Here is a 12,463-nt window from a genome sequence, read left to right as displayed (position 1 = left end):
TTCTCACACATACACGCACACATGCCCAAATTTATATTCCGTCCCTCTCCAACCCCAAAATGAAAAATAAAATATAGTCTTCTGGGAATTACAGAGAGCAAAGTGATTTAGGATTAAAGTAAAAGAAGGTCAAACCTTGAATAAGGTCTGGGGCTTAGAGATCTGGCTAACTCTCTGGAAAAATCATGCCAGCAGGAAGAATCTGGAGCAGCCAGACTGGGTGACTAGGAAACTGATTCCCCTGCCATGAAAGGTATCAACAGTCAGATGCACCATAAGGGACACAGGTCCTATTATTTATCTGATTATTCCTGTAAAGTGGTTGACAGACTGCACTAGGCAAAGGTCAACATATCAGACTCCCCCTTTCCCCCTTTGCTAAATAGAAGTTTTTAATATAGTTATCGAATTTTTCTTTTGTAAACTGGGTGTGTGGGGTGATGATTTAATTCATCATTTGACCCCAGGTATATGCAAAACTTTAGTCAATCACATACTCCTTTCACAGCTTTTGCCATATATATATATCATGTACACACACACCACTGTTCAAACATTTACTTAGTTTTTATCTAAATCAATTTTTTGTTTATTAAAGTTTTTAATAAGATCATTGTACATTCACATGTATTTCTAAGAAATAATATTGATAGATCCCTTGTATACTTTGAACAATTTTTCCTAATGGTAACATTTTACAAAACCATAGTATAATATCACAAACAAGATATTGACATTAATATAGTTCATATATCTTATTTATATTTACCCAATTTCATATATACTCATTGTTGTTGTTGTTGTTGTTATTTGCCGTCGAGTCGCCCCTGACTCATAGCAACCCCTCCTTGGGTTTCCGAGGCAGTATCACTACGGAAGTAGGATTGCCCAACCTTCCTTCCGAGGAGTGGCTGGTGGGTTTGAACCGCCAGCCTTCTGGTTAGCAGTCAAGTGCCTTAGGCACTATGCTACCAGAGCTCCTATATACTCATTAGTGTTTGTATATCAAGTTCTATACAATTTTCCTTCTTATTTCCTCTCCATTCCCAGCCCATGGTAACCTCTGGTAGCCACTAACCTTTCATTTTGAAAGGTTTGCTTATTCTGATATTTCATAAAAGTGGAATCATATAATATTTGGGGGGAGGGGTGTTCTGGCTTATTTTACTTGTTGCCACCAACAACAGTTTGTCTGTCTGTCTGTTGTATGTGGTGGGTTGCATGTTGCTGTGAGGCTGGAGGTTATGCTGCTGGTATTTCAAATACCTGCAGGGTCACCCATGGGGGACAGGTTTCAGCGGAGCTTCCAGACTAAGACAGACTCAGAAGAAGGAAGGGCCACCCACTTTCATTTTTATTTCTTTCATTTTGATAGAGTTCCTTGTTCTGATATTTCATAAAAGTGGAATCATATATATGGGGGGGCAGTTCTGGCTTATTTTACTTAGCATAATGTAATCAAGGTACATAGTAGCATGTATCAAAACTAATTCCTTTTTATAGCTGAATAATAATCCATGTGTGCATATATCTACATTTATTTATCCATCTGTTGACATTTGGGCTATTTACATAGTTTGCTACTGTGAATAATACTGCAATGAACATTGGTGAACATGTGTCTATCTGAGTTTGCTGATTTCAATTTTTTTGAGTATATACCTAGCAGTGGAATTGCTGGGTCATATCATAACCATATGCTTAACTTTTTGAGGAAACTGGAGTAAACTTTTTCATAGCAGATGAACCATTCTACATTCCCACCAGCAATGCAGGAAGGTTCCAATTTCTCCACACAGTGGACAAGACTTGCTATTTTTTTTTCCTTGTGTGTGGGGGGGTGTTTATTGTTTATCATAGCCATTCTAGTGGGCATGAAGTAGTATCTCATTGTGGTTTTGATTTGCATTTTCCTAATGACTAATGATGTTGAACATCTTTTGATGTGCTAGTTGGGCATTTGTATATCTTCTATGGAGAAATGTCTCAAGTCTTTTGGTAATTTTTGAACTGAAGTTTTGAACTGGTTTGTTAGTCTTTGTTGTTGAATTTTAAGAGTTCTTTATATATTCTGGACACTAAACCCTTCTCTGATACAGAGTTTCCAAATACTTCCTTCCATGTGTAAGTTATCTTTTCACTTTCTTGATACTGTCCATTGGTGCATAGTTTTAAATTCTGATGAAGTCCAGTTTCTCTATTTTTTTGTCTTATACAAGTTTATCACCTGTGTAGGTTCATGTATTCACAACCACAGATAAAGATATTGAATAGTGTGGTGGTTATGTTTGTGTGTCAACATGGCTGGGCCTGGTTGAATGGTTGGGCAGCTGGTGGTAGTTATTCCCCATGATGAGACTGGCAAACCATGGTGGGATCTACCACAAGCAGCTGAGTAGCTGCTTTGGGTATGTGGTCTGCTTCCCATATATAAGGACAAGCCATGGAGAATGGTCTCTAGCCTATGGCACACTTGGACCCTGCATGTGGCCGTGCTCTGCTGACCTTGGGACTTACAATGGACTTAAATTAATGGCCTGCTGTGTGGTTTGGTAACATGGGGACTGTGCCTTTTTACTTGTCAACCTTGGGCTTGTCAGCCTCAGCAGCCAGCAGCTGTCTTTGTGAAGAAATGCCTCTAGCTCCAGTGGTCCAGGAGTAGGAGGCAGAGCTGGACCCCAAGGTTGAGGGGCTTTCCCCCAGCCCCTAGAGCCTGGCACTTTGAACTTGGACTTAAAGCCTCCAAACTGTAAGAGAATAAACTCCTGTTTGTTAAGACCATCACATTTGTTGTATATTCTTTTTTTTTTTTTTTTAATTTTTTTATTGTGATTTGGGTGAAAATTTACAGAGCAAATATACTTTCCATACAGCAGTTCACATACACTTTGTCCCATGACATTGACCACAATTTACCACAGTGCAACAGCTCCCCTCGCACTTCCTCCCGATAGTTACCTCTTCCCTGTGTCTGCCCTCCATGCACTCCTGCCCCCTAAGCTGTCTCCCTGTGCATAAACAGCCCACTTTCTACCAACATTGTTCACTCCAAGGAGTGTATCTACCTCAGATAAATGTTCAACTCATATGCCTGATTTTTGTTTGGCTGGAAGCCACAAGTGGGGGTTCAGTTCCAGATCTGAAGGGCAGCTAGGGGCCATAGTCTCAGTGGTTCCACCAAGCTCTGTCAGACCAGCAAACCTGGTCCCCCCCTCCTTTTTTTTTTCTCCAAATGATTTTGAGTTTTGTGCCACATTGTTCTCCCTTTCTACCAAGGATCTCCGACATAGATCCCCTTCCAAGTGGATGATAGTGGTAGCTGGGCACTATCTAGTTCTTCTGGTCTCATAGTTGAATAGGCTGCAGGTCGGATGTTGTACCAGTTGCTAGGACTAATTGTTTCCATGAAATTTTGGTTTTCTTCACTCATCTTTGCTCGGGACGAGGAGAGACCCATCATTGCATCTAGATGGCAGCTTGCTAGCTTTCAAGATCCCAGTCGCTACTAGCCAATGTAGGAGGTGGAACCATGTTTTGTATAATATTAACGTTAGTCCAATTGAGATTGATGTTGCCTGCGATTATGGTCCTGAGCCCACAGGTTCCACTATTCGGTCCCTCTGTGTAGCTGGCTGTGACCAAGCAGTGACTACAACCTTGCCCCTTGTCAGCTCTACTATATACCTGGGAATTCTGATCATTCACAGAAACTTATAGGATCATTGTCTGTCAACCCTATACATGTTCTTGGATACATTCCCCACTTCATACACATACCTAATAGTTGAGCCTGTCCACCCATCTATCCACTCGTATACCATGTTTGCCTTCACTGACAATGAGTACTGTATGTGCAAAAGGGTTCATCTTTGTTGTCTGTACCTCCCATGTATCTCTCTATGTCTTTCTCTTCCTCAATGCCACCATATTGATCACTCACATTTGGTACATTGCCCTTCTCTTCACCCAACCATTTGTTGTATATTCTTGTCAGAGTGGCACCAGGTAACCAGAACAGAATATGGTACCAAGAGAGTGGGGTGGTGCTCTGACAGATACTTAAAATGTGGAAACAGGAGTGGAGTGCATCCTTGACCCAAGACCCTGCAGTTCTCTGCATAAGGCATGAGAGACATCAGGAACAGAGTCAAGAGACTGGCATGAAAGACAGCAGGAGCAGAGCCAAGAGACCACCATAAGAGATGGCAGGAGCAGAGCCCAGAAACCAGCATCAAACAACAATAGGCTTGCCAGCCCATGGAGGAGAAAGCCAGGTGCCACTGGGTAGGTGGTTTCCTGGCAGAGTGAGTTGCCTTCAGGTGTTAATTGATAAGAGATCAGCACGAAATAGAGTAGCAGGTTGGCCAGCCCATGGAGCAGGAAAGCCAAGTGCTTTTTGGGAAGGAAGTTTTCTAGTGGAGTGGGTTGCCTTTGGCATTAATTGGCAGAAGCATAGAAATGGAAGCAGAATTGCCTCAGCCTGAAAGGATAGGACCATGGCCTTTAGGGGTGGAACACCATAGCCCCCTAGGTTTCAAAGAACCAGACCTTCACCAACTTGGTTCTGGAGTGTGGGGCAGTTTGTTCATGTGAGCCAATGGAATGGAGCCATAGCTGCTGCCTAAAAGTGAGGGGGCAGGTCTGCCATGCCCAAGAGGGAGAGAAATGGGGCCTGCCAGGCCAAGGGTTGAGGAGCCACCCAGTGGAGGAGACCTGTACAGATACCACCCATTGAAGATCTGTACAGGTACCAAGTTGACAAGGGGTGGAATTGTAGTGGTTATGTTTGTGTGTCAGCTTGGCTGGGCATGGTTGAATGGCTGGGCAGCTGGTGGTAGTTATTCTGCATGTTGAGACTGGCAATCCATGGTGGGATCTACTACAAGCAGCTGAGTAGCTGCTTTGGGTATGTGGTCTGCTTCCCATATATAAGGAGAAGCTTTGGGGAATGGTCTCTTGGACCCTGCATGTAGCCATGTCATTGTTCAGCAGCCTGCCATGCTCTGCTGACCTTGGGACTTACAATGGACTTAAATTAATGGCCTGCCATGTGGTTTGTTAACATTGGGACTGTGCCTTTTTACTTGTCAACCTTGGGTTTGTCAGCCTCAGCAGCCAGCAGCTGTCTGAGTGAAGAAATGCCTCTAGTTCCAGTGGGCCAGGAGCAGGAGGCAGAGCTGGACCCCAAGGTTGAAGGGCTTTCATCCAGCCCCTACAGCCTGGCACTTTGAACTTGGACTTAAAGCCTCCAAACTGTAAGAGAATAAACTCCTGTTTGTTAAGACCATCCCATTTGTGGTATATTTTGTCTGAGCTGCACTAGGTAACCGAACAAATAGTTTCCCATCACCATAAGGATCCCTTGGATCCATTTTTATGACCACACTCACTTCCCTTCCCCTTCTGCCCTCCAACTCTAAATGATGGAAACCACAAATCTGTCCTCCATTTTTAAAATTTCAACTTGTATATAAATGGAATCCTACTGTATAAAATATTTTGGGATTTGCTTTTTTCAGTCAATATAATTCCCCAGAGATTCATCCAATTTGTGTGTGTCAATAGTTCATTTCTTTTCATTGCTGGGTAGTATTCCATAGTATGGATTGACCACAGTTTGTTTAACCAGTTTGCTTAATTACTTTAACAGAAATAGATTGCCTCAATTTCCTTCTGTGGAGCAGCTGGCCTTCTGGTTAGCAGTTAAATGTCTTAGGCACTGCACCATGAGAGCTCCTTTATAACTATACAGTAAACCTTAATATATAATTGAATGATTCTTATAACTTTATTCTTCTTTGTAAAAATTGTTTAAGCTATTCTAATATCTGTGCCTTTCCATATAAATTTTAGAATAAGCTTGTTTATGCTATAAGTATTTTGTAGATGTGATTAACATTTACAATAAGTTGACTTGAAGTAAAGGAGATTACCCTCAATAATGTTGAGTAAGCCTCATTCAACGAATTGAAGGCCTTATTAGCAAAAACTGAGGTTTCCAAAAGAAAAAGAAATTCTGCTTCAAGATTATAATATAGGAATTCTGCTAACTTTTCAGACTGTTGGCCTGCTGTACAGATTTCAGGCTCAAGACTGCAACATGAACTCTTAAAACAGTTTCCAGCCTGAACCCACAGATTCTGGACTTGCCAACACCCACAACTGCATGAGTCAGCTACCTAAAATAAATCATAACATAATCTTGTATAAGGAATTCACTAAAAGACTACCAGAGCTAATAAACAAGTTCACCGATGTTGCAAGAAACAAGACCAATGTACAAAAACCAATTGTATTTCTATAAACTAGCAATGAGCAATCCATAAATGAAATTAAGAAGACAATTCTATTCACAATAGCATCAAGCAGAATCAAATACTTAGGAATAACTTTAATAAAATAATGCAAGACTTCTATGTTGGAAAGTATAAAATATTGCTGAAAGAAATTAAAGAAGGCCTAGATAAATGTAAAGATACATCATGTTCATGGATTGGAAGACTAAATATTGTTAAGAAGACAGTAGCTGTCCAAATTGGTCTAAAGATTAAAATCCCAGTTTCCTCCTGTGAGCAGAAATTAACAAGCTGATACTAAAGTTGGCATGGAAATACAAAGGACTCACAATAGCCAAAATCATCTTGAAAAGAAGAATAAAGTTGGAAGACTTAACAATCCTCGATTGCAAACATCTATGAAGATACAGTAATATATCAGTGTGGTACTGGCATAATAGCACACTTAACTGAATAGAATTAAGAGCCCCAAAATAAGGCTGTACCCTAATGGTCAACTCATTTTCAACCAAGGTGCCAAGAAAATTCAACAGGAAAAAAAAAAAAAGTATTTTCAACAAATGGTGCTGATGCAACTAGATATCTACACAGAGAAAGATGAATTGGGACCCATACCTCCCACCATACTCAAAAACTGATCACAGCCCTAAAGGTAAACACTAAAATTATAAAACTTAAAAGAAAACACAGGACTAAATCTTTGTGATCTGGAGTAAGTAACTGACTGGGCACAAGAAATGAAAAGAAAAACTGATAAATTGGACATACAGCTTTTGCACTTCAAGAGGTACAACCAAAACAGTGAAAAGGAACTTGTGCCTATGATATATAAAGAACTCTTACAACTCAATAATACATAAGTAACCCAATTTAAAAATGGGCAAAGTATTTGAAGACACTTCTTCCAAAAAGATTCATGGATGGCCAATAAACAAATGCAAAGTTGCTTAACATCATTAGTCATTAAGAAAATGCAAACAAAAATTATAATAAGATACAACTTCACATTTACTAGGATGACTACATTAAAAAGACAGATAATAAGTATTAGTGAGGATGTGGAGAAAGTGGCACACTTGTATAATGCTCATAGGTATGTAAAATGGTGCAGCTATTCTGGAAAACAGTTTGGTGGTTCCCCAGATTGTTAAAGGTATGACCCAGGAATTTCACTCTTTGATAAATAACCAAGAGGAATAAAAATGTATGTTGCCAGCCACTTGGAGAGGGGGTCTATGCAGGAGATCCTGGATAGAGTGGGAGAACAATGTGGAACAAAATCCAAAAATCATCTAAAAAAAAAAAAAGGACCAAGTTTGCTGATCTGATAGAACCTGTAAAACCCCTGAGACTATAGCCCCTCACTACTCTTCAGGTCTGGAATTGAACCCACTCCTGTGGCTCCCAGCCAAACAAAATACAGGCATTTGAGCTGAACATTTACATTAGGTTGATACACTCCTTGGAGAGATCAATCATTGGAGAATAAAGGGTTGTGTATGCACAGGGAGACAGCTCAGGGGGAGAAGTGCATGGGAGGGAAGGACACAGGAAACAGGTAACTATGGGGAGAAAGTGGGAAGAGAGCTGTTGTACTGTACTGTGAAACTTTCACCCAAATCACAATAAAACTTAAAAAAAATGTTGCCACAAAATTTCTACATGAATGTCTATAGCAGAATTTTTCATAATAGCCAAAAAATATAAACAATCCAAATGTCCATCAACAGACAAATGGATAAACAAAATGTGACATATCCAAACAATGGAATAGTATTTGTCAATAAAAAGAAATGAAGTACTAATTCATGCTATAACATGGATAAACCTCAAAAATATTATGCTAAGTGAAAAAGCCAGTCATAAAAGATCACATATTGTATGATTCCATTTGTACAAAATTTCTGGAAAAGGGAAATGTATAGAGACAAAAAGTAGACTGGTGGACGTCTGGGGCTGGGGGGAAGACAGTAAATGTGTATGAGATATTTCATAGGGTCAAAATGTTCTAAAATTAGATGTGGTAATGATTGTACAACTCTAAATATACTAAAATTCACTGACCTATATACTTAAAATGGGTGATTTTTATGGTTTTCCAAGTATATCTCAATAAAATACAGTCAAACTTGTGAGAGCTTGATGGGACTGCCTTGTTTTTCTGTTGTTGTTATGTACCATCGAGTCAGACCTGACTCATAGCCACCCCTCCTTGGGTTTCCGAGGCAGTATCACTGCAGAAGCAGATTGCCCCATCTTCCTTCCGAGGAGTGGCTGGTGGGTTTGAACTGCCAGCCTTCTGGTTAGCAGTCAAGTGCTTTAGCCACTATGCTACCAGAGCTTGTTTTTCTAGGTCTCGTAAATGTTCCACCTTTGACAGGATGCAGTCATCATTTTTCTATATATTTATTTATTTATTTTATTTTTATTTATTGTGATTTGGGTGAAAGTTTACAGAGCAAATCAGATTTCCATTTAACAATTCATACACATTTTGTTTCATGCCATTGATTGCAATCCTCACAATGTAACATCACTCATCCCACTTCCTCCCTGTGTTTTCCTTTTCCATTCCTCCTTCCTTCTGATCCTCTCCTGCCTTCGAGATTTTGTCCCTCAGCAAATGCTACCCATTTGATCTCGAATGGTTGATTGTTCTAAGGAGTACATACTTCCCTAGTGTTATTGTTCACCTTATAGACCCACTGTTTGGATAAAACTTGAGCCACAAGAGTGAGGTCAGTTTCAGAACTGAATGATGCTGCATTCTCATCAGCAGACATTCTAATCAACTGTACCCAGCTTATTCATGCATGTAAAGTTTGCAAAATGCCCCAACTAATATAATTTATCCATCTCACTTCTAGCCATAGGTACCTGGTTACAGGGTGGAGAAATCCTCCATGCAGGTCAATCTCTCTCCCAAACATATCATATCCTAAAACTAATGGTAGTCTTATTTTACGCCATGTGGATACCAGTATCCTTCCAATTAATTCCCTTTTTTGGCTGAAATTAATTGCAACTGGTTTCAGTTCCATGTAACTAACAGTCCTAATTAGCACCATTTAGTTGAAATCATTTTCTGTTTAAATTCTAGCACATCAACACTCCCATAGTACACAAGGCTTAGTTCCACTTGAAGTTGCACCTTTATTGCAATTAGATAGTGTTAGATGATACTGCCTTCTCTCAGCAAACACAAGCTACCTACCACCCCACATCCTCTAATAACAAAAGTTAAAGTGATTGTGCTAGGAATAATGGACAAGCAAGCTGTTTTAGGATTACAGTAAGGAAAGTAGGTATCTGAATTAAGTCTGGAGTGTTTAAAGATTTATCCAGCCCCCAGAAACACAAATGATATGTGGTGTATATGGCTGTTATTATAAACCAACATAATGCAATTTGACATAAAGCTTTTGAAGTCCCAAAGAAACAGAGCAATTTGTCAAATGCCATGTTAAGAATTTTTATAAGATCCATCTTCATTCTTTATTTAACTGTGGTTTAATCATATTTGGATTAGCAAAACCCAAAGCATGATGAAGATGTCTTTATAAAAATCAACTACTGGAATCTCTGAGAATAAATTTACAAGGAGGATAGAGATAACACAAAATCACTATTTCCTTTTTTCACAACATTTATTTAATAAAAGAACTAGTTTATCAGGCTAGATAAAGCTATCATCAAATGTTTAATCCATCTGGACTGGATCCTACAAACCTTTCTCCAGACAAAAGAAGTTCAGTGATCCATTCTCTGGGGAAGTCAAAGTGTTCATCTACAATGGATCATTGCTCTAAGATTCAGATCTTAAGACAAAATGAGATTATAGATACTTGACTAAAGTTCTAAAGGTCTAGCTAAAGTCTAGAACTAAAACAAACAGGGATCTAATGGAAAATGTTAAGAATTATAAAACATCTTACCATATGAGTGTTATTAAAATGGTAGTAGTAATATAATAATTACAGAAAATATAATAAAAGGAATAAAGCAATCTAGCTCATAACCCTGTTATGATTTGATTTTAATATTCATTAATTTATGGATAGGAAATTTGCATTTCTCTATCATGTTCTCTTAATTTTACTTAAGTTAAATAAATGCTCTGGTGACTAGCACAAGCAAATAGTTATCTGTTAAATCACTACAATGAAAGCAGACCTAACACCACAGGTATAATATCTTTTTATACACAGACTTCAAGGATGGAAGACAGCTAACACATGAAAAATTTTTAAGTGTATCTTACCTAATATCTGAGAGATCACATTTGTTTCCAGCAATAGCCATTACAATGTTTTCTGGACCATGTTCTTTCAGTTCTTAACCCATTTCTTCAAGGTATGAAATGAATCCTAAATTAAAAGTGTAAACAAATTATTGGAAATACCAGTCAGTGCAATATTTCAACCAAGAAGAAACACACAATCAATACAATTTAGCGGAGAAATAAGATTTTCAGGAGATTCATTTAGATTAACATACTATCTCGGCACAAAATTTAACCTTTGGTAAGTCATATTTCACCACATGTTGCCATAGAGTCAATTCTGACTCACGATGACCCTGCAGAGTGGGACTACCCTATGTGGTTTCCCAGACTATAAAACTTTATAGAAGCAGACTGCCACATCTTTCTCCTATAGAATGGCTGGTGGGTTTGAACTGACAACCTTTCTGTTAGCAGCTGAATGTTTAACCACTACTCTACCAGGGCTCCTAAAGCATACTTAAATAACCTATAAAAGGTTCCTTTCTAAAATTAAGGAGTGGTACCTATCGGGAGGAAGTGGGAGAGGAGATGTTGCATTGTGCTAAATAGTGGTCAATGTCATGATACAAAATGTATGTGATCTGCTGTATGGAAAGTGTATTTGCTCTGTAAATTTTCACCCAAATCCCCATAAAAATAAAAATTTTAAAATAAATAAATAAATAAAATTAGGAGCTCTGGTGGTGTAGTCATTAAGGCTTTCAGCTGCTAACCAAAAGGTCAGTGGTTTGCACTCACCAGCTGCTCCATGGAAGAAAGATTAGGCAATCTGCTTCCATGAAGATTTACAGCCTTAGAAACCTAATGGGGCTGGCTATGAGTCAGAATCAACTCGATGGCAGTGAGTTTGGGTTTGTTTTTTTGTTTTGTTTCTAAAATTAAAACTTGAGGAAGTTAAGATAATCATATTAGTAGTTCTTTTCTGTAAATAACAATAATTAAAAATTATAGCCTTGACTCAACAGGTATAAAGATGTTCCTGTTTTCAGGAAAGAAAAAAATACATACACATATACACACTTGAGTCCTATTTTCCTTTCTGCCCTTTACTCACAACCTTCCTCCAAGAAATGAGCCAAAGTATACATCACATTCAGGTAGAGGTGGTCAGGAATTCATGAATGTTAATAGCAATAAGTCATTAAACTAATGGTCTCATGCACTAAGTCAGCACTCCCAAGTAAAAAGTTAATTTAATATGCATGGGAGGGAAAACAAATGTCAGCAAGTCACTCCAGTTTTTGTCAATGGATATGCTAGAGCCTCAATATGATAACATAAAATAGATTTACATAATGTATACACAAACACACACATATTTATCTATATACATTTTAAGTAGAATGATTGAAATACTAATGAAAAATACTTCATCATTATAAAGCATGCAGAACTTAAAAATGATTTTTTCTTAAAAAGTTCACATTCTTGAAAATAGCACTAACAAGACATGCCCTTGCCTCTACAAATAGTCAATTTTAAAAATAAATGGTCATTGTTACTTACTTTTGCATATAATTCTGAGATGGTTCATTACAAATAGGTGAAATAAGAACAATATATTATATAGTGGCCACTATCCCTGATCACAGGAGCTCTGGTAACATAGTGTCTAAGGCACTTGACTGCTAACCAGAAGGCTGGTGGTTCAAACCCACCAGCCACTCCTCAGAAGGAAGACTGGGCAATCTACTTCTGTAGTGATAGTGCCTCGGAAACCCAAGGAGGGGTCGCCATGAGTCAGACTCGCCTCAACAGCAGTGAGTTTGGTTTGTTTTTGGTATCCCTGATCTCTGTCCTATGAGATCTCATTTCAGGCTACTGGCAAGACTCAACACACCTTTGGTTCCTTCTAACATAGAAACACCATAAATGGCATCTT

The 12,463-nt window shown here is 38.6% G+C and overlaps 1 protein-coding gene across 1 annotated transcript in view; it reads right to left on the bottom strand.

The window, feature by feature from the left end:
* Window positions 1-12,463, bottom strand: part of RAB31 (RAB31, member RAS oncogene family) — a gene marked incomplete at its 5' end in the record, with an annotated part of 209,630 nt that overhangs the window by 102,272 nt on the left and 94,895 nt on the right. Inside the window, 2 exon segments of the mRNA XM_007948920.1 lie at window positions 10,558-10,633; window positions 10,636-10,663. Coding sequence (XP_007947111.1) covers window positions 10,558-10,633; window positions 10,636-10,663 — 104 coding nt within the window.

Source organism: Orycteropus afer, unplaced genomic scaffold, assembly GCF_000298275.1.
Source record: "Orycteropus afer afer isolate SDZICR_OR568_19922 unplaced genomic scaffold, OryAfe1.0 scaffold00232, whole genome shotgun sequence".
Taxonomy (NCBI): domain Eukaryota; kingdom Metazoa; phylum Chordata; class Mammalia; order Tubulidentata; family Orycteropodidae; genus Orycteropus; species Orycteropus afer.
Note: the sequence above shows the minus strand (reverse complement) of the source record. Positions and strands in the feature narration are given on the sequence as shown.